Here is a 25,001-nt window from a genome sequence, read left to right on the forward strand (position 1 = left end):
TCCCTACCTAGTAAAAATTTGTTTTTTAAAAATCAGTATTTTTTTAATATACAGAAGTATTTTTATTTTTTTTTAGAGTTTAAAATAATGTGAAACCATCCTAGAGTTTACTTTATAATTAATATTATATTTATATATATTTATATATTATTAACCAAATAGTCTAATGCCGGCGGGGGTAAAAATATCGGACCCATGATAAGCTCATGCCACTCAAGAACATACCTAGTAATTTTAACAGTTTTTTTATATAAAATATTTAATTTTTAACGTGTTATTATATAACCAATACATAGGCTGCATAATAATAATTTTTATCTGATTGACGGAACACTTCATGCAATTTTTATAATAAACTCCAATAATTTTAATATTATGCTAAGTACATAGCATCCCTGTAAAAAAAGTCGAATTATTTACATTTTCCGTGAATGGATCCGTGAAAGGCTCATATTTACTGAGTTTTTACAGAAAAAATGGATAAAATTTTTATTGTTTTATATCAATTCGTTTGAACAAAAATCACTTCAGTTTTGAATGATCCTCAAACATACGATAATGGTGATAGCCTTCAAACTCATGATGGAAGAGAATCCGCTACCATTCCAAATCCTCAAACGCATGATGGGAGAACATCCATTATTAATCTTCAAACGCATGATGGAAGGTCATCTTCTAGTCCACCTTTCTCCAATCATTACGCAAAAATCACCAATTTTGAATGATCCTCAACTTATGATAATGGTGATGGTCATCAAAGTGATCAAACTCATGATGAAAGAGAATCCGCTACCATTCCAAATCTTCAAACGCATGATGGGAGAACATCCATTAATCCTCAAACATATGGTTGGTGGGTATCTTCTAATCGTTACTCCTCTAATTATTATGCTATGCATTAGTTAAGATGATGAAGAAATGGGGTATACAAGATAATTCTAATGGTGAATCTCTCATCGTCATGAATACACTTTAAATGCAAAAATGAATAATTGGGAATATTAAACTTAATTTGTATATTAGGAAATAATAACTTGTGATAGTTTTTTATGATATAATACAGCTATTTTACTTCCTTATAGGTTAGTACTAATATAATCGCGCAGCTATGCAAACGGTACGATTAACAACCCATTTTGTAATAAGATATATTCTCTATACTTGTATCGTCTTAATTGATGCTTAAAGACTAATGCAACCTTAATGTCAACTTGCTATATTGTAAAAAAATTTTTTTTTATTCAAGTAATAATCATGGAAAATATATTACTAATCTCCGTGGAGAAGTTTTCGTTATTAAAATGCGTTATAAACAATTGATTAAAACAATATAACATACCGATAATGGTTCTGATTGTTCTCTCCATGATTAATTCCATTATAAAAAAAAGTCTTAACTTATAAAGGCTAACTTCGGCTTTAAAAAGTAAATCAAGAAAAAATGCTATATTGGCCTTTGTGAATCATAAAGGGACAAAAATTTATGGTGATTATTCCGGAAGATTCCGGAAAGCCCGGGAAATTTCGGAAAGCTCAGGAAGGTTTCGGAAAATTTGTATTATTTATTTCATGGGGTGATGGGAATATTATGGTTTTTTTCCCGAAGGGAAAAAAACCATGATGTTCCACACCATGAAATAAAATTAGATATTTTACCCATGCTTATTTTGGCTCAAGCTAAAATTAACAAAAATAGCCATCCGATTAAATATAAATCGTTCCCACGGTTTTAGTAACTAACTGATAACTCCTTAAAAAATATATCAGGCGCGGTCTTTTCCGCGGCCGAAAATGCATTTGTTGCATGTATTGTTATTATGAGTTACGTAAATCCCATTTATTAACTTGCAAAGTCCGCTTATATTGTGATTCTAATTACAAATTTTCTTTCATCTATTTTATTTGCCCAATTAAGAAAATAAGAAAATTGACGATATTTTTTTTTTTGAAATTTCTATATCAATTCGTTTACTTTAAAATTTTTTTTATTTATTATTGTTCAATTGACATCTAAAATCAATAGAATAAGTTTTTTAACGACTTAAAATTAAATATGTTCTATAGAAATAATACTTTTAGGATTGATTATGGACTATTTATTATTTAAATGGCGTAGATCGTTATACAATTTAGGTACACCCTATAATGTGGCGTACCTCTATGACCCCTGTATATGGCAAATCATTAAAGGAAAGTTCCGAATTAATTAATTTAATTAAGAAATATTCCGCTAAAAACTTTAAATAAAACGGCAATACCCATTGTATAAGGAAGATTTCATATTTTTTACGTTAGACTTTTTACAATCTTTTTAGTTCATAAGGCGTTAGTGCATCTCAACTAATTATGATAAAATTCGTATTATTATGTAAAATATCTTATTAAAAAATAACATTCTAATAGCGAAATGCTGCATATTAGATTTCTTTTAAAGAATTGTCCATCCCTTATTAGATTTAAAATAGCCATATTACCTGACTCATACACGTTAGAACGGTCTAAGCCTTTCCTTTTTTTTGATATACAGTGTGTTACCTTAGGTCTCTTATTTTTATTTTTGTGAAGAATCATTAGGGCAGTGACATATTTTAGCTAATATTAGTTTCATAAGGAGTCTTACCCCCTATAAAAAATTTTATCCGTTATTTCTATAAAAACTCCGTAAAAGTGAGCCTTTCACGGATCCATTCACGGAAAATGTAAATAATTTGTTAAATTCCGTGATCTAAGGCGGAAATATGAGGCTTTTATGGAAAAAGATGGAATATAAAAAACGGATCGACTTTTTTTACAGGGACCCCCCACCCTAAGATTTTTTTTAACCAATTATACATATAATTAATTTTGTGTCACATAAGATTTTCATGACCCTTATTCATAGTTTTATTTTTGATTAATGTAATTTTAAGGAAAATATTATGAAAAATATTACTTTGTAAAAAAGTTTATTGTGATATAAGATATTAGGTATGAAATGTATCTATCTCAAGAAAGATACGTATTTTGATTAGATAAAAAAACAAATCATAAATCTTTTTGATAATCATAAATGATCTCGACTTAGTAATTAATTTGTGAAAAATGTTTTTTTTTATTTATTAAAATAGTATTACAGTATTTTAAAAGAGAAAAAGAGATTCATTATATTAACTAAAATTTAAGATGATCAAAAATTGTCATTCATGTTTAAATATTATTTTATTATATGAACCTTAGATATTTCGGTAGTGTACAATTTCTTGTTTAGTTTCAAAAATTCTTACTTGAGCAATATCTTAGAGACACGGCTGGAAAAATATTTTCGTTTATTATAATGATAACATTGTTAATTCATTATCTGAAAGTTTTATTTACAAAATATTTTGATGATCGTAAATCTCAGATCTGGCTGTCAGTATTCAAAAAATTTGAAGAATAAGTGGTAGTATTTTTTTTGTAACAATTAATTTAGTCGTCTTAATCGTTAAGGAAAATTAAATTTAAGGGGTACATTATTATTGCCAAGAATATACTGTATGTAAGTAGTTTTCCAATCATATGAATAATAATGATACTTTCAGCTTAAATAAATATTACATAATTAAAGCTGCAGTTAATATGAAAGAGGCCGATTTAAGTAATTAAAAATTCAGTAAAGTAATAAACTTATCGATGTATTATTATATAAATTGGTATCTTTACATATAATAATTACGATTATAAATTGATTATATAACCAAAAATTTTATATTTGTAGTTACCCGCACATGAATAATAATAAACTTAATATGCTGTAACATTTGCTATATTCGTAACCTTCAAAGAAAGAAGCTAATAATTTATTATCATGTAGTCTGTTCACGACATTGGTGCAAATTGGGTCTCGATCAACAGTAAAATAATATTATGTAAAAAAAAATTTATATATATATATTCTTTCAATTGACAATCATTCGACGATACATTCATACATAATTCATATTTAATTTAATGCATGCACTTCGCTTCCGACCGAATTTCGGGCAGTGCCGAATGTTACACTGATCAAGCGATCACGTTTGATTTTTATCTCAACCTCGCTAATGTCCGATTGATTACAAAAAATTTGAATTTTTTTGATTTTATCATTTATCCCACGATTAAAACTCTTCTATTCGTGAAAAGACTTTTTCAATTGACCAAATAAGGAAATTAAGCGCATTAACCCTATTTAAACTGCTACATAATTTGAAATTTACTATTGAACATTATAATATTCATCTTTGTGTAATTTCTTTAAATAGGAGGTTATAAAATGCAAGCATATGAGTTCACAATAACCGAAATGACGATTAGATGCAGTTTAGGCGCAATGAAAGGATTACAAATAAAACTAAGTTGTGACCAAATTTTAATTAGTAGTACCATATGACTATATGACTTTGTGAATTCACCCAACGTATTAAGTCGAAGATGTTGATTATAAAGATTGTATTACTCTAATACTTTTTTTTTTACGCCAAATCATTTATTATAATTTTGATTTTTATAAAAGCAAACCGAATGTAGATAAATGTAGATACCAAAAAATGCTTTTAATAAAAAAAAATTTAATATATAACAATCGGGTTTAATTAATCACGCGTTCCGTTATTTCGGAGATAAAGTTTTTTATTATATATATTTTAAATTAAATATTTTCTGAAAAAAGAAAAATAAAAGCGCGTATAAATTTTTTTTTTTTTTGTGTAATATAAACAAGAAAGTATAAAGGGGTGTTTGTATCAGTTAATAAAACTTACGTAACATTTGAATCATGAAAGAGACGCCAACGGAATTAGACAGGATTTTTCCTTTTACGAACTTTTTATTTATTAGTTAAGGAGTCATTTTATATTGCAAAAGATAGATCATAACAGTTAAGTAAGGTTTCGTCCGTTTTATTGAACGACTTTGAACCTTGATTGAATTTAAATTTGGTTTAGTTACCGTAGTAATCGGAAAACAACCCTCATTTAATGATATCAATGAGATTCCAAGTTAGTCTATTTAAAGAGTTTTTTTTTTTCACGGAGTATTTATTACTATTTTCGTAATGATTCTTTCTTTTAGAACCTCCGATAATTTTGCAGCCGATAATGGGTATATTCACATTAAATTGTGAACTTTTATATGGCAATCCTATTCGCAAATAAATAAGTAGGTGATTATTGATTTGTGTGACAAACCATTTTTTTTGTTGTTTCAGTTTTAGGTTTTTTTCGTTAGAAGATTCTTCCCTATGAATAAAACAAATAAAAGTGAAAGAAACATTTTATAAAAAAAGTAAGCGTATAAATAGATGATTGCGATAGAGTATGATTGTTATCTAAAAATTTTATCCATGAGATGCACCAATTAGGAGCTCTTGTTATACTTATCAGTCGAACAATATTATAGTTATTGGATAAGCATAAAAAAAATATCCAAAAAAGGTTACTCTTCTGATTAATAATTGTAATAAGCTTAAAATAAAGTTTAACTATTTTGTGTTACATTTTATTTATGTAAACTATATTAAAAATATTCAAATAATAAACATTTAATTAAATTAAGGATGTTATTTACACGTACTTTGTATCACTCTGCGTAGATCATAATATTAATCCAAAGAATCATATTCATTAGGCCGAATAGTTGCATATATATATATATATAATCACATGATTTAATATAAAAATTTTGTGAACGAAAGTTTGCAATTCATATGGTGTATAAAAAATTTACATTTAAAATTTTTTACATATGTAAAATAAAAGCGCTCGTCCACAATATTTTAAAAATTTATGAATATCTAAAGGTTTTATCTGTCTGACCTTAAATTAGTAAATTTAATGGGATCAATGGAATATTTTTTTTTGAACCTTGACTAAGATTTTTTTTATCCCAAGAAAAGTGATCAGTTTGATTAACTATGTGTAGACAGTAAGACAGGAGGTATAAAATACATTGTATTAAAAGGTTAACCATAATTAATTAAACCCGCTCGCCCATAAGAAGCCCACCCTTCGTAAATCGTAACTTTGACTAAGAAAGTTATGCACACACGTGACTGTATGTAATTTGTCATGTTATCCAGAGGCTTAGGATTTTTTAGTGGCGAAAAATGTTTCGGACGCGTGTAGATTATGTATATTTGATTACGTAAGCGTTTCGTTCTATGATCATACTTCTTTTAACTAAAGGTGAAAAATTTACCTTTACGCATATCGCATGTAACATTTATGTAAAATGATCGACACGTGCTGTTCATTTAGATAAAAAAATTGATAATCTATTTTGATTGTAATACATACAGAAATTTAAGACAAAGTTATTTAAATTCTTTCAAATAAACTATCTTACTACTAAATTCAGATAATTCAACTTTGCAGAAACCTTGAATTTTTGCGAGGTATCGTTACGTTGTTACTAAAACATACATAAAATATATTTAGGGTAATGTGACGATCCTTTTTTTTTAATGAATTGTTCCGACGTTAATCCAGTATCGCAATATATAACCCAGAAAAATTCTTCGATCACGTGATCTGTTTTTATTTATCACATCGTCACACCCTGTCCGAGTTTCACTGTTTATATTTATCTGAGGGACTTGGATTTTTTCAAGTAGATGAAATTCTATTTGTCACGTTTTATTCATCACATCCTAAATCTTCGATCACGTGTCAGTGCTTAACGCCGGCCGAGTTCGAAGAATTTTCTGGGTGCCGTTGGGGTAGTTGTATCGCAATAGGATTTCACATGACATTTAGGCTGTACCAAAACAATTCTTTTTATAATATTGTTAATTCATCAAAAATATATATAGAAAAAGCATATTATAGGTATTGTCACAGTATTTTAAAAATATCAAAAATATCTTAAAATTTCGGGAAAAGCTCCTAGTATTTATATATCATGTGATATGCCACCAGTTCGATCTTTTTTAATATGAACTTCTTTTTTTTAAATTTTTTTTTAACTTCTTTCACTCGCTTTTTTCTTTTTAAAATAAACTTTTTTTAACTTTCTTTATCTCCCCTTTCACTTGGTCTTTTTAAATAATTTTTTTTAACTTTTTAACTCCCCTTTCACTCGCTTTTTTCTTTTAAAATAAACTTTTTTTAACTTTCTTTATCTCCCCTTTCACTTGGTCTTTTTAAAATAATTTTTTTTTAACTTTTTAACTTCCCTTTCGCTCGCTTTTTTCTTTTTAAAATAAACTTTTTTTAACTTTCTTTATCTCCCCTTTCACTTGCTCTTTTTAAAATAAACTTTTTTTACTTTTTTAACTCCCCTTTCACTCGCTTTTTTCTTTTTAAAATAAAATTTTTTTAACTCACTTTTTCCCTCCATTATTTCTATTTCACTTCCTTTGTTTTTCCCTTTGTTCCTTGTACTCTTTTCTTTCCTTCTTTCATATTTTGTTTGAAAAAAGAGTTGGAAAGTACCCATAAAAAAAATCAAATTCTGTAACATTATAAAGTTTTATTTTTATTTTTTTTTAGGTGGCTTCTGGACGTGACATTTCATAAGTTTTTAAAGAACTCTTTTTTCTTAAACATTATTTGATTTATTTCATAGATTTTCTACTTTTTTTATTTTAATTATTATTTTGATAAAACGTTCAAACATTTATTACACTTCTTGCTTCTCTTCTCTTTAGACAGATTGTGTTTCAGTATTTGGTTGCATGAAATCCTTTTTTTGAATATTTCGGTTTGCTTTCTTTTAGATGAGTCTAGGCACGCGGAATTTAGTTGGATTATTTCGTTTTTAGGCAGCCAGTTTTTTGATCCCTGGATCTCCTTAGACATGTTGGTTTTTTGGTAATATTTTTTTCTTTTTTAATTTGTTTATATTAACAAACAGGTATTCATACTTCATTATTTTTTTCCTTAGATAACCTCTTCTGGTTTCTTTTTACAGGATTTGGGAAGTTTTTTTTCATTTTTCTTTAATATTATTGACGTCTAAATGAAATAAAATGAAGAAGAAACTTGGTTGCAAGGAAATAGAAAGAAGAGAGTAGTGCAATAAAGTTTATGATAAGTGAAGTCATTAGTAAGATTGGAAGCATATTTTGTTGAACTACTACCAAAAAATAGAAGTGGGGGAATAGCAGGAAGAAAGTAGAGAGGAGAGAAAAGAGGTAATAATATAATAATGGATACATCTATTCATCTATTTGAAGGGAGCAAAAATAAAATCAATAACTTCAATTCTTTATCTGCAGGCGTATCTAAAGAGATCAATCAGGTGATACCTTTGTCCAAATCAGGTTCCCACCTTGTTATAGTTGTGTCACCAGGGGCGCAATGTCAACGGAAATTTAGTACGTTGATCGCTTAAAAATCCGCGGTTATCCAATTATAACAAGAGGAAAATAATTAATTTTTACATTAGATAATATATTTATAATGTTGGTGCTGTATTTTATATAATAAATATATATGTTAATAACAATTATGATAACAATGTGGCATTAATTTTACAATACAGCATTAAATTCTCAACAATCACAATACGATGTCTTTAAGATTCGTGTAATAATATAGTGATAACATTGTAACGATACTCAATGATGTGCATTATTTTTACCGTTACTTAATGGTAAGTGTGTTTCGTGACATATCATTATAGGAATATAAACTGGAATAATATTGGTGTTTTGTTGATACCGTATCAGCATCATATTAACATCGGGAAAAATTTTATAGTTTCTGCAAAGAAGTGTAGGCAAGGACTCAGCCACTCAGGTACTGGAATATGCCATTCATTGTATGCTAAGGATTTTTATATTGTACATTTAAATATTACAATTTTATGAATTCGGTAAATATCGGAGAAACAATCTTTATTTATGTTAATTACTACTTTATAAAATTGCCTTAACGATTTGCCTTCATAATTTGACTATTTAAAGCTTTAATTACAAATTTTACGCAATTGTGCAGTACTTTTTATTCTTCTGATTTGTTGAATTAATCGATTGCGCTGATAAACAACGCCTGGAGTTTTACTATTGTCTTTAGTTCATTTTATCCATTTTTACTTTCATTCACGATTTAATATTTTGTTAGTTGCTCTAACTCGTTTGTTTTATAGTTTGATTATTTATAATTTGCATATTAAATCCTACGTAATTGTGCAGTATTTTATTCATTAATTTAATCGATCGTTATCTATCTAATTTTTTTATAAATATGACCTCAGATTTTCTTTTTCTCATTATATTAAATTATCATCTTCAACTCCTTTATATAAAAATGCCATTAAATAATTACAGAAATTTAATTTCATTTATTGATTTTAATAATGATATTGTTCGTAGACGTCATCAAAGAAACATGAATAGAAGAATTAGATGTAGAATTATTAATAGAACATATAGAAGATATATATCTACCAATAACGCAAATACATTTTCAAATCTAATTACGCAATTACCATTGCAAATTACGAATGATCCGTTTACAAATCAATTATTTAATGGGGGTTTCTTCCCTTAAATAATTTTTAATATAGTAAGTATGATTATATTACTTATTTATAACTCTTAATTTTAACTTAATTTTAACTGTCTTATTTTTAAACATGGGCAGATTGGTGATCGACATAAACCGTAAAATAATATATTAGGCAATTTAATATATATATATGTGTGTATATATATAATTTTTTATAGAATTTAATGAAAAAGATTCAAAGTTATAGAGGTGTAAAGATACATCAATTTTGAAATATGAATTTATTATAAGACGAATTTTAATCACAATTGTTAAGCTTATTAAGTTTTCAATTTACATCAATGTTGAAATATGAATTTATTATAAGACGAATTTAATCACTTATTAAGTTTTCAGTTTCCACCAACAATATATGATCATGTGCCAATACTTTAACCGACAAACTTTCTATATAGAAATTGTAATTAAAATATTTTATTATGTCCTAATATAAAGATCACACTATACATTTTTTTTTATACTTATTGGATAGCTCTATTAATGATATACTATATGTAATAAATAAATATCTCGTCATTAAAATCATTAAAATAGACTATAAATAAACTTGTGGCTAATTTTATATATAAAAACTTATTGTACAGGTCTTTATAGGCAATACTTTGCTGTTTTCGATTTCAACAATTTGACGGCCAGATTATTCTATTAACGTGGCACAAACTAGCCTGCGAAATGGCTTCAATCGAAAACAGCAGAGCATTGCTACAATAAGTATATAGTATATTATTACTAAATTCATAATTCCAAGCATTCAACAGCATAAGGTACTACTACTATATAAAAGTTAAAAAAATATTTATGGTGCACATGACGATGTGTAATTTGCATAATTATCTAAAATTAAATGCATAAATCATCAATAGCGGTTTTATTTATAATTCAATAAAGATTACGCGTATTATAATCACAACAGTTTTATTTTTGGAAATTTTCTTTGTTTTAAACGCTTGCATAATTTTATTGTTCTTTCTCTTAAGATGTTATTACGCGACTTACAATAAAAGTTACAAAACGTATTCATCCGCTGATTCAAAAATCATATTGTAATTAACAAAAAGGGACGTGTAGCACGATACGCCAAAGTTACATTTAAATGATAAAACGTCTACTTTATTTTATTTATGGGGGTTAGTCTTACAAGTTGAAAGAGTATGGAAAGTTATATTCCGATTTTTAAAATTTTTTTTAAGTGATTATATATAAAAAAAAAAAAATTTTTTTTTTATACCATAGTTTGCTGTATGAAGTAATAATAGTGTAAATAATGAAAAAAGTTTCCATTTTTATAACACAGTATTCTTTCAATCATGCTATAAAAATAGATATCATTATTCTATTTTACCTTTTTCGGTTTATAGAGAAAAATCCCGTTTCTTAAAATTGTTATTACCGAACATCTTTTTGTGAAAATAACATTCAATTATGCTTTAAATTCATGATTTTCATATTCATGGAAAAGTCCTTTTTATTGAGATAAACGGTAATTCTCATATACACGCTCCGATTACGTTTTCTTCCGATTCAGTATATTATAATGATTATTACTATTAATGCAATATAAAATAAAAAATTCTTAATTGAATTAATATACAATTTTCGATTCACGAGAATTGTTCTTTATTATTCCTATTGTATAAATTTGAATAAAATGATTCTAGATTCTTTATTGTCCATAATAATTTTTGCCCTTTGTATGGTTTTTTTGTATAGTTAAGGATTACACCTTTGAAGGACATTTTTGTCAACATTTATTTATATGGTAAATAAAGAAAATGAAATAAAAAATAAAATAACCTAAATATTTTTTTCGTATGAAGATATTAATAAATAAAAATTTTTTTAGTAATTTGTGCATTAAGGCGGTGTGGCGTTTTGTGTGATCAAATTATAGACAATTCGGGTGAAATCACAATCAACCATGTACATATAATAGCCGAGCCCCGGGAATATCATACAAATTTACATATTTACATGTGATCTGCATCTTAACGCCACAATAAACAGGGGAATGGTACACAATAAAATTACATTATCGGACAATTATTATCTGTTATATTGGAAAATAAATTTATTTGACATATCATGACGGGCTTTGAGTACTTATTTATATACAAATTGTATACTAGTCGATCATTAGTGTAAGTCAAATTTAAAGACATGTTTCTAAAAAACTTCCTTGGAGCCCTCTTATGGGATTTATTCTAACCTTTCTCGCTGTTCTTACCTAACCTAACTTTAATGTCAATGATAATTATTATATCGGGGATGCCCTGTAATATATAAATAGGTCAAGAGATCGGCACAAATAAATTTATTTCAGGGCCTAATGTCGCCTGTCATTATCCAAAAAAGAGGAAGATTTTGTTTTTATGTATTGTATTGTTCGGCTCTGTACATTATATCATGTGATACAGCTTTGTTTTTCTCAAACCAAAAATTTTTCAACTCATAATTTCATTTATTTTTCATGAAAAATAACAAATGAAATTAACAGTGGCTTAACAAATATTTTCCAGTAGCATTAATTAAGTTATTATATAACCCATTATCTTCTTCAGTTGATACATCATATAATATCTAATTATTCGATTATATGTATTCTAATTATTACGCTCAGAAAATTAATATCAAGACAATATATTTGTTGACATTTATTACAGTTTAATTGCTTAACACCTTAACACTTTCTCTATAACTATAAATTCAGATGATAGTTTGAAATAATTATTTTTCTAATAGAAAGATAAAGAGTAACAATTAGTAGTATTTTCATATTAAAAAAAAATTTCCAAGTCCCCAGAATAATTATCAAATTGAAGAACAAGTTCACTCTGTGACAAAATTATTCCTAATCCTGAACCCCTTAACTAACCTAAATTCTAAAGAACTGGCATATAAATCTGGTTACCATTTTTTCCGGGGACGCTATTACATATTATAAATTACGTGTTTATAGATCAAAGGAATTTTTCAAAAATTTGATATTTCGCAGAGTCGATTTAGGGTAACCAATCAAATATTTAGAATTTTCACTTGAAAATTTTCATAAAGTTAAAACAAAAGATGACCAAATTCTTTCATGACTTTTTGAAGTCTTTGAATGATAAAAAAATTAACTGAGATGAAACAGAATAGAATGAATTTGCTGGACTTATCTGAGAAGGAACAAAAATAAAGTCTGCCACGTAGGAGGCATTCACATTTACTAAATTATCTAATAATGCTTCATACCTATATATCCAAACTGATTGATGAGTTAATTGCCCTTTCAATGAAAGGTTATTCCTTTGGATAGATCTAAAACTGTACGACATTCTTATTAACAGACTCTTCAATTTTTTTTTTTCAAGGCTATTAGTCCAGTCTTCTTATATACATTATAAAGAAATGAATTTGAAACTTTCGTTCAAAGTAAAAGGCTATATCTGATTTTACGTATATAGACTGACTATTAAGAATTTTGATAGTATTGTTATTAGTTGATAATCTTTTTACATCGAGATATAATACAAAAAAATGGAGACGAATAACAACATTTTATTATCATTAAATGGGCATTTAACACTTAGTAGCAGCAATAAACGATAACCATATAAGACTATTTTTTTGGTTAACAATAATCCCTGCACTTTCACTCAACATTTTGATCTAAATGTTATCGATAAGGAAATTATCATGCAAGAAACAAAGAAAAATAATAAACTTACACGTAAAATTTCCGATCAAATTGACAACCAAATTAATGATTTAAGAGTTGATTCATAAAAAAGTTAAAGAAGAAGAGATCGGAGATGGAAGACTTGTGCGAGATTTTGAAATCTTGGGATGCAATTAGAAATCAAATCGATTTCGAAGATTCGATTTTCGACTGGCTCTAATCTAATTGCCGTCTGATTAACTATTATTTACTCAATATTGCTTGATTCGCTCAAATTACGTACTTGACCTTAAGATATGTATTGCCCCTATAAAAAATTTTCTAGAAAATTGATCATATGTCGGAGTTTTCGGAATAAAAACTAGAAAATGATCATTTATCGGAGTTTTTCATGAGGTTGCACACGTTGTCATGAGACGATTGGACAGTAGATCATTGTATGGAAAATATACATGTTACTAGATGAAGAATAATAACTGTAATGGGTGGGTCATCGATTGTGAATAAATTTTAAAGTATTACAAAACATTCTCAAAACTTGTTAGAATTCTTGATAGATAGTAAATAAGTCTTTCTATTAAGTATCTTATAATTAAAAAAAATTTTTTTTTTATTCGGCCCCCAACAATTCTAGAATCAGGTTATGCACGGAACTTTAAATCATAAATAAAATATTTTTTTTATTTATATTATTTATATTTGATTAAGAATTTAAGAATTGTATTTTTTTGAGTGTAATCGATAAATCTTACCATTTTTATTTACTGTATGTTATCTGTGTATATTTAAGATATATTATGAGAAATTTTTAATTTTTGCTTGAAGTTTTCACTTAAAGAGATTGATAAAATTTATCCATCAATCTTTTATGAGCCTGATCGAGCTTTTTTTAATCTAAACTATAGATATTTTTTCATAATAAAGACTATATAATATATATTTAATTTATTCGGGTTTTGATCAATAGAAAGGATATACTGTACATGTAACTCTAATCCTTGCAAGGATAAATAAAGCTTGATTTTATTGACTATTTTTTTATAATAAAGAATTCAACTGTAATCATAGTAGATCAATACTGATATATGAATCAACAGATGAAGATAATCAAATTTTTTTACATTTAAATAAAATCACTTTTATGTTTGGTATCTTTTCTTTTTGTTTATTCATTTTTTAAATGAATTTACAAGAATGTCTTATCATTTGTCTATTATAGTTTCAAATTTGGTACGGGCTAAATTATTATTTTTTTCGCATTAAATTTGGAATATAATAAATATAACGTACTTAATGTGTTTGCAAACATATTATCATGCAAAGGGGTTCCAGATGAGTTTCATGTTAAGGAATAAACAGGAAGAATGCAACTTTGAAACTGGCATTTTTTCGGAAAATTTCCGGTAGTTTTAAAAAAAATTTTCTTATATTGTCAATTAAAAATTAATTTACTCAATTTATATTAAGCTTCAAAATATTTACTAATTCAAAATTGATGATACTTTCCTAATTTGGTAAATTTTTAAATTTTAAATATTCTATATATATTATTCTTTGTCGACCTAATATCTCTTATCTGCGATCACGATTATACAGATAAACAGCTAAATGTATTTTATCTACAGAATCACCAAATTATGATAAATAACAAACTACAAATAATCTCCGAGGCAGTTTATTAATCGATTTTCTGCTATATCTGCTATATCGTTGTGCAGATAACTATGCAATTAATGTTCCACCTACTTCAATTGGATTTACATATTCATAAATTGTATGTATGACAAAGAATATATCTACTAATAAAAATCCAAGATATTGAATTTTAGGTGCGATTCGTGGTTCATATCACTCGAAAAAAAGTTATAACGATAAATAACATTTATTTTTATTTTTTTCTTATCAAATTCGAAATAAAAATCTTTCAATATTCTTCACGGTAGCATTTGAAAAATTCACCGACAGAACCAACTATTCACCTTAGAACTTCCAAAACATAAATTGTTCTTCACTTGCTCGGGTTATAAAGTTGAGTCGTTCAACTTTGTGAAAGCCTGAAGGGCAGCTCTGTTGATTAATTGTATATAAAATTTACGTATTACATTTAGTTTATCGCTAGCCATTTTTCTATGCACCGTATACTGTGAGTTACAAATTTCAGGGTTAACTTTGTAACACCATTAATTGCTATTATGAATAAAATGCTTGTAAAGTAATCAGAAAAATGTTTATATATAATGTCTGGGTAAAAATATATTCTTTAAATAATAAAATCAATAGAAAATAGAACCATTTTTTCGAGTGAAAGAGGGGGGCGAATACTTATGCATCGGGGACTATGGCCCGCAATATAAAGTGACTTTTCCTGTAATAAAAATAATAAACTCGGAATAATATATATATATATATATAAAATTGAAACTTACTACTGTAAATAAACCCCTATTCTTTTATTATTGTCATACTGAAAAAAACATCTTTTCACTAATACGATTTTTCGTTCGGTTATTACAGTGCCATTACTGAATGAGATTTAGGTTAAATAGAAATAAAATTCAATATTATGGTCATTATCTTTTTTTTATAATTAAACCCCGTTTTTTTTTTTTGAAAGAAAAAAGGAAATTTTTTATTTCAAAAACTTCCGAAACTTTTTTTTTTATAATATGTGATACCTATATTAAATAACCATTGTTTACATTATTCAAAAAATTTTTTTTAAAGTTTGTAAAGATGAAATTTTTTTTTTTTCGCGTTTAATGACTTTGTTTCTTTAGAAATACGAAGAAATTTTTGAAAATCAGTGTGACCGTGTAAAATATTTATCCATGGATTATCATAAGGCCGAAATTTGCAGATATTTCATTATATAAATGACAATAAAGTTTTATAACACTGTATATACCGTATTTTTATATATATATATTGCAGTCTTACTGATATAGTATTTTGGCTTTGATTTATTTAAACTTGTTTCATCAACTTATGAGTATCGGTAATAATTTATCATAAAATTTAAAATAAATATTTTTTTTCGATGATAACAGTTAGTAACGAGAAGAAAATGGTTAAGTATATTATAAAATAATTACAATCGGAAATTATGATCTTATGTCCGTTGATGTTAATAAAACCAAATTTTTTTCAGATTTACATTTATTTTTAGTAAATCAATGAACGGAAAAAAAGACAAAATTATTCCGGTTACCTATTTATTTTTTAAAAGACACCTTTTAAAGTTTATCAACAAAGAACAACATCTAATTTTAGTTAAGAAACAATAAAGACATTTTTAAATTATTGAAGAATCTTGTGCAAATCACTTATTATTTATCGATTTATCGAAGAGATGGCGGATGTTTCATTGTTTTTTTTCCTTTTTCGTTATTGTGTATGGCGGATTACGTACAATTTATGTTATTATTATTAACAATACTAGTAGTTTAAATTGTTTTCTGTACAAAATACAATGTGATAAGTAACTTTTTTTTCCAGAAAATTCCACCAGGATGTGTTACGACTGTTACGTTGTGACAACTAAACTTCGCCTTAATTCTGCAGCTAACACAAATTTAGTAATTGTCGAAACAAAATATTATTACTGTAAATACGCAAGAATAAATAAGCAATAGTATGAATTAATTTTATTAATCCCCTGTCGCACTAAGTGTCACTCATGATCACCTTCATACTAATTTTTAAAAATTGCGAGTGATTAGCTGAGTTTATAAATGACCGGGAATCTTCGTTTAGTTATTTCCCGGTCTTATATAGATAGCCGGGAAATTACTAATTTTAGTTTAAAATAGTTAAAATAGTTAATATTTAATGAGTGACACGCTCCAGGGGATTACCCTATTATTTCCAACTCCCCATGAAATAAATAATACTAATATTATTAAATAATTAATAATTTTGCATAAAAAAGTAAAAAACCGCACAAAAAAATCATTTGCCCAATAATTAGTTTGCACTCCTAAACTCATTTTAATTATTTTAATTGAAAAACTTCGAGTCTTCTTTTTATAACAATTATACTTATTAACCTAAACAAAATTAATAACTTTTCGTTAGAAATGTAAAATCATATGTAATTTTCTTGATCTCAATATTTTAATCACAAGAGAAACCCTTTAAAAAAATTTTCATGTAAAAACTCAATGAAATTAGAGTGTTAGATTGTTAATTAAATTAATTAAATTAACGCTTAGTTCGTACAGTCCATCTCTCGCATGTACACCTTCCGTAAATACACGCTCTAGTTTAATCCTAAACAATATAATTTACTTTCTATAAGTGCGCACACACACTTCACTATATATGTCTATGTCCCAAGAAAGTACACTTATACTAAATAAAGTTGAATACCGCAACGCGGTCATTTAATTAAATAAAACTATATGTGAATTTTTATCATATTAAACTATAATTAACTATAACCTTATAATAAATTTCTACTTCTGACAACTTTAAACTCTTCCTATTATTTATGTTCCAAATCCTGCAAAAACATTTATCTCTTTCGTGTAACAGATCGGGTTTCCAAAAAAAAATTGTGTTTCACGTCTCGAAAATAATAAAGTAATACCTTCGGATATATCTATGTAAAATCGCTCTGTTACAGCATTTTTTTTACTAGGTTATTGTATATTCATTTAATTTATTATATATATTCTTTCCCTATAAAAAAAAAATTCCGGGAAAAACTCCGATAAATGATCATTTTTCTAGTTTTTATTCCAAAGAAACTCAGACACGTGATCATCTTTCTGAAAAAATTTTTTATAGGATTTGAATGTTAATTAAATACAAAGTTCTTAAATTTTTAAGATTTCGATGTGAAAACGGTTCAAACCTTTGATTAGATAAGATTGGAAAAGAAATTCGTGTTCAAAAAAGAGAACGAAAAAAAAATTTCACGCTTCAAAGATAAAACAATCCCCATCATTTGGAGAAGAACTCGCATCAAACCTTTCTAGTAGTTGTATACTAGGTAATAAATGAAGTTAAAATAGATTTATTATCATTTATTATTTTATACGCAATTACGTATAATGAAATCGACACTTATTGCCATATACTGTAATTTACGTGAAAAAAAAAAATTTCAATAATAAATTTTATATGGGTCCACAAATAGTTTTAATTTAATTAATTAACCGCTCCTATAAAAAATTTTATCCGTTATTTCTGTAAAAATTCCGTAAAAATGAGCCTTTCACGGATCTATTCACGGAAAATGTAAATAATTCGATAAATTCCGCGATATAAGGTTATTAATTCCGGAAATATGAGCCTTTTACGGAAAAAAGATGGAATATAAAAAACGGATTGACTTTTTTTACAGGGGCGCTCACTCCAGCGTTGCACGCGTAACTGTATATTGTATAATTATTATTCTTTATTTGTACGTACTGATCATCCCGACCACCTAACTAGCGATTTTATTGAATTTAAGTCAGATCTAGAAATCATAAGGCATTCATATGAAAATAACATATATGTCTCAAAATATTATGATGATCTGTTTGTAAAAAAAATTGTACACCCGATCATCTATCTAATTTTAAATTCACTATTGTAAAATAATCCAATGTTCTATTTAAAAAAATATATGTTGCTTAATTTGTTATTTTTTCCCTTATTTCTTTTGTTTAGTTAATGAATGATGATGATACAAATATGAGACTTGATACAAACAAACCTTCCAACTTCTACGATACAGAAGATAAACACCAAATAGCATTATACAGTACTTTTCGTTTTCATATTTATACATATAATTGCAATAAAAAGAAATGTTTTTCATAATCAATGTAAGAATTTGTTAAATTTAAAATTGTTATATATTTGAAATATATCATGATGATTAAGAAATGAACGTGTAATATTATGTACTTCCTAATTTCTTATGACGTCATTTTTTTAAAAAATACCACGTGATTGTGATTGAACCCGATGACTAAAATACTCGCATACTCATCCGTTACCAATGTTGAATTACAAAAGTATTCATATATATAGTAAAAGAATGACATAAGAAGATGATATTTCGGACTTAACTATTTAAAATCCCATTTATTTTGAATCACAACTTTTCAAAATCGCGAAATTAATTTATTCTTATTCATTCATCAGTTATTTCATATACGCTGGATATGTTGCCGCTTTATATAATATGGGACTGATCTAGAAAATCAAGGTAAAAGAATTTTTTGGTTAAACTTTGTATTTTAATCTAGTCATATCAAAAAAGTATAATGTAATAAAAATCTCAATTTTGAAAAAATATTCTCTAATCTAGATCAGTCCCCATATGATGTTTCATACATTTAGAATGGTGAAAAATCGGTAATCATTAGTAAGTGATATTTGGAAATTATTAGTATGTAGAAAATGCCAAGTTGTCGCTGCATGTTCCAGAGAATGTTTAACGGGATTTACTACGAAATCCCAGAATCTCATTATAATGCTAACCCATAATCCCGAAAATTCAAAATTCCGACACTCATTATCCCGACACTTAATACCTTCATGAATACAAAAAATTTTAAAAAATAATGCCAAGCCACTCCCATAATACTTCGTAATCGTTGTTTTATTAGGAATCACTGGTGATTCAGCCTTAAGTATAGTAGCGATGCCTCACCGAAAACTGCGACTTTCACGCCAAATACCCTATAAAAAAGTTCTGGTAAAAACTCAGATAAATGATCATTATAGGGAATATTGCAATTATTGATTTTTTTTTAATTAACTAAAAAAAGAAATTCTGTACTACTAAATAAATTATAGAGATACTATTAGACCCACAGTCTGTGTATATCCCTTCAGATCAAATTATAGATAAAAATAAAACACCATCACATGTTGATCAACATTAATTGAAATATTTAAACACCGTCATTTTCGCGTTCGAAATTCAAAAGAAAAAGAATTTTTTTATTATTTCTTTTTATAACTTTACAAAAATTAGTTTAATTTTTGAAAGAAGAAACAAATCTCTTTTTAACAACTCAAAAATTACCTTAATAACCCAACGCATTAATCTATCTATAGTTATAAATATTTAAAGATACATAATCTTGTTTATCCAATAAGATCTATAATAAAATAAATAAGAATCAGTACTTGTTAATATTATATAGTCATAAAACTTATTTACATTTCAAAATAACGTTAAACTTACTGGCAAGAACTTGATGTTATTAATAAATATTTTCACTCAAATAATCCCAGTTGTATCTTTTTCTTCGTTTCCAGTTTATTAAATAAATAATTTGATCAGTTCCAACTAAATCGAACCAGTGATAATATAAAATAAAAAAACGAAATTTATTTTTCTAACTAATAACTAATTATTATAAGTATTATTAAATTCAGTTATTTAAATATTAATAAAAAATTTATTAATTTTTAATAAAAACATTAACAGTTAATCTTCGAAATATTTTTTAAAAAAATCTTTACATATTAATAAAGATATTTTTAATTGTTACTTGACTTTTGCGACTTATTAATAAAAAAAGGTTAATTTTTTTTTAAAAAAAAAGATATTAAGTGTTGGTATAATGAGTGTAATGAGTGTCAGGATTTTTAAATTTTCGGTTTTGGGATTCTGATTTCATCGGAAAATCTTTGTTATGTTACACGAAGAAAATTTTATCCGTTCCAAAACAACGATTATTTAATCCGTTATTAAAAACATTATAATGAAATAATTGAGGTATCAAAAATGCCGTTTATTTGACTTTAAATTTATCATAAAAGGCTTTTTGGAGTGAGAATTTTTTTTTTATTTGGACTACTAGAATTTTACTTTGGTGTCGCTAATAAAAAAAAAAATTTTTTTTTATATGTATTATTTTAAAGTCAATAAATTAAAAACGTAATTGCTTTATTCATTCATTCATTTATTCATTCATTCATGAATTTATTTACTTTATTCAGTCACTTTAAATAAAAATTATAAATTCAAATGCTTAAATTTAATTCCTTTACGCGATATTTTAATTTAGAATATTATACCATGCTTATACAGTTTTATTACCCCCGAAAAAAATGATATAATGACGTGTTCCGATATATTAAATATATTAAAAATAACAAACTGACGAAATCGGTTAAACGATATTGAGTGTGATATATACCTCCGATGTTGTATAGTATAGTTGACGAAAATCTATACAGTATAGTTTTTTTAGTTTTTTTATACTATACTATACAACATCGGAAGTATATATCATACTCAATAACTATACTATCTGACGAAATTAATATTTCATTTTCTTTCAGTTGTTCACATGAAAAAGATCAGTACGTGCATATTGCAGATCTAATCAGTTTTAGATGATGAATTAAAAATTTAATTTTTAGCCAAGTACCCGATTTGTACAATCAAAAAGAGTTATTATACCTAATGGTAAATGCCAGCATTTTAATTTGTTGTAAATTAATAATTTAAATTTCTTTCTTTTTTATGTTCGAAAAGAAAAGAATTTTAAATTCATACCGATAAGTGGCGACTATGAACTAAAAGACTAAAAGAAAACATAAACTATAGAACATATAATTGATTAAGCGATTCCATTATAAAAATTTTTAATAGTCTTAACCATAAGAGATGGTGCTCATTTAGCGAAAAAAGATTAAAAGTGTTTCAATATGCGTTATTATCTTTAAAAAGACGACCAAACTTTATATACACGATAAACGTTTATTATGTAAAATAACCGTCACTTTTTTTCTTTCAAAGATTCACTTTTTTAAGAATTATTAATTTGTAAGTTGCGCATGACAAAAATTTTATTGTTATAAATTTTATCGTTAATCGGGTTACGTTATTATAACGTCCCGTTACATAGATGTAAAATTTGAATGTAATTTTGAATGCGAAATTTCATAGGATTGTGAGACACCACGCTATATCACACTACTTTTGTATATTTATGTCTATTTGAAATTTTTTTATTTATAGATTATACGCCAGGTTTTACTTTTTACCATAAATCGTATAAATTAAAAATTAATTATCCCTTAAAAAGTTATTACCACGTTACTCACGTAACATATGACTTGTTGACTACGCCAAATTATTAATTAGTGCATAAAATGCCGATGAAATCATGAAGTAAGAATTAAGCAAAATTCCTAACTCATTTTACAGTGTAATGGTTGTAACTCTAAAATTTAATGGATGGTACGATTTGATAAAATAAAAAAAAATGGGCTGAAATTTTTAGCGTAATATCACGTGCTAATTCTAAGTCCCTAATTAAAACCATCCTCTACTATAGAAAAGTAAAAAGTAAAGAGTATTAAAGAAGTCAATTTTAGCTTCTTTCAATGTTTATCTTCGAAAATATCTTTGTAAATAAGAAACTACAGAAGAGTAAAAAGAAGTTAGAACAAGATTTTGTTAAGAAAAAAAATAAGAGAAATAGAAATAGAAAAACAAGCTTATAAATAAAAAAAAATTTTTTATTATAAGTTTATAACTATTCATACAACTTATAAAATGACCTACCCTAAGTTAGTTGGTGTTGACTATGTTACATGGGTTAAAACGGGTTTTATATTAAGTTTTTTTTTTGTCTTAGGTAAAAATTTTTGCAGATTCACCTGATATAAAATCCCGTGTATGCTGATCAATTTGACATAATATTTTACTATGTAATTGCGATAAACAAAACAAACTGAATGGGCATATTATTTATCCCCCTTTTCTTAAAATACAAATGTGGGTGCATTATTTAGGATTTCTTTTGTTAAAACATTGTAAGTTTATTTATCGAGTATTAACTTTCCTTCTTTTTAAATGTTTCTTTTGGTTTAAACACTTCTTTCTTTAGGAATATTTCTTTTTTTTTGGAGTTGGCATTTTAACTTTTGTGTAGTCACTGTAGTGTTAGTTGTATTGCAATGTTAAAATTTTAGATTTTCGTTTAAATGAAATATTTAATAAATTGGTAATCTACAAAAAAAAAATAAAAAAGGAAAATAAACTTTTTGAAGTTCTTTTTTATTTGCAAAATTTAAATTTTGTTAAAATGTTGATAAAACATTTTTCGCGAAACGCGCAATAAAAAAAATAAATGTTGCATGTGCTAGCTGTGCCAAGAATCCCTTAAAAGAGGAAAGGCATTTTAAAGTTTTTTTTCCAAAGAAAATGGACGAAATATTTTAAAGTAATAGCGCAGAAGAAAAAATAAGTGAAACTTACCACATTATTAAAAGAAAATACTAAATTAAAGTATAAGAGAGGTGCTTTCAAAGATAAGGGGCGTAAGTTTTTTTTAAAATAAAAGGTCAAAAGAGAAAAGAGCGAAAGTTTTGTGTAAAAATAAAGTGAGGTTATATCGCGCCACTGTCACGTGGAGAATGGAATAAGTAAATAAGTAACGTCGTGTATCGTATCTATCATTGTTGTACGAACTCGGCAGAAATATAAATTCGTCATGTTCACCTTTTTGTTTAAGATTGTCAACCAGGAGTAAATTTTTATTTGTCAACCGCTAAATTTTGCTCCGGCGAATTACTAGTGTAATTCGAGCCATTATTTTAAAGATTTAATAATAAATATAATTCAAAGTTTGCAAATTTAAAATTAGTTGTTAATTAAAATTGAAAGCAATAGTTACAAATATTATTCATTACAATGATTAAACAAATAAATTAACCATCACAATTAACCAGCAGTGCATGTTTTTGTTACTTTCTCGATTTTCATGAGAATTCTCCAATAGCGCACCTGCTATTGTCTGATAAAGCAGTATTGCGCCTCAATGGAAGACTTAATCCTTTTATGTGCTACACGACCCTTCATCAACGGCCTTCTTGAGTGCTTCTTTAAAAACACTTGAAATTTTTCCATATAGATCTCTAATTCGCCTTGCATTTAAATCACCACGAATTTGAAACACAATACCGTTTGTCATGCTACATGATCTCCTTGAGTTGTTATAAAGGCTGCAACCATGTTTGGGTTCATCTGCATATAATTATCTTTAAACCAACGAATAGGAACAAGTTTAATGTTAAATTTGGTAAGTTTGGTCATTTCTTACCAGGATTATCAAAGAAAAAAAGTTCTCTTGATAGACCAAATTCTTCAGGAATATTAATATTATTAAAGGATGGTGGCGAAAATAGTTCGTTCATGTTAAAAATGTTGAAAGAAAAAGGAATTTAATATGGTTTTTACTAAAGGAGTGAAACGAACAAGAAAGAAAGCAGTAAAAAAAAGATCTGATAGATAAACTATTTGATCAATAATATTTAACTATTTAATCAATGTGGCACATGGATAAGCGGCTAATGCAAGCCACCCATGTGATCAATTTAAAATATACCTTAAATAAATAAATAAATATATAAAAATCCATCAGCCTATTCTTACCACTCCAAGAATAGGATGCTATATAAAACTATCGCTTAACGTGAAATAATTATAGTTACTAGAAACCCTGGAATAGGTTAACTATATATTCATAAATCACGTGTTATATATGACTAATTTTTTCTTTTAGTTAATTCCGGTCTTGTTTTCATTATAGTTTCGGTACAATTATTGTTTCATATTTTGTTAAATTATTTTGAATATCTGAGGATTAATTGATATACCTTGTAATCTTTAATATCATATAATATATAATTCCGGAGTTCTCGAAAAATTTAATGTTTTGTTTTTTTTTGTATGTCAGCCGGTATGTAAAATGCCAGCTAGCTGAGCCGCAGAATATAACAGATAAATTCAAAAAAAATAATACTTTATTTAAAAATTATTATATATTACAATTAGTAAGTTACATTGACAAATATCATATGAACAATAT

At 26.5% G+C, this 25,001-nt stretch overlaps 2 protein-coding genes across 2 annotated transcripts; one reads left to right on the plus strand and one right to left on the minus strand.

Moving 5' to 3' along the window:
- Nucleotides 1-375: 375 nt before the first annotated feature.
- OCT59_014700 (uncharacterized protein) lies at nucleotides 376-725 on the plus strand (the record flags this gene model as incomplete). Its single annotated transcript, XM_066150186.1, has 2 exons — nucleotides 376-382; nucleotides 532-725. The coding sequence occupies 2 exons, from the start codon at nucleotides 376-378 to the stop codon at nucleotides 723-725; spliced, it is 201 nt and encodes a 66-aa protein (XP_066002378.1).
- Nucleotides 726-23,969: 23,244 nt separating this feature from the next.
- Nucleotides 23,970-24,327, minus strand: OCT59_014701 (uncharacterized protein; the record flags this gene model as incomplete). The annotated part of the gene is made up of 2 exons (XM_066150187.1): nucleotides 23,970-24,157; nucleotides 24,234-24,327. 2 exons carry the CDS (start codon nucleotides 24,325-24,327, stop codon nucleotides 23,970-23,972), a joined length of 282 nt encoding a protein of 93 aa, XP_066002379.1.
- Between the last annotated feature and the right edge of the window lie 674 nt (nucleotides 24,328-25,001).

Source organism: Rhizophagus irregularis, chromosome 22 (assembly GCF_026210795.1).
Source record: "Rhizophagus irregularis chromosome 22, complete sequence".
NCBI classification, from domain to species: Eukaryota; Fungi; Glomeromycota; class Glomeromycetes; order Glomerales; family Glomeraceae; genus Rhizophagus; species Rhizophagus irregularis.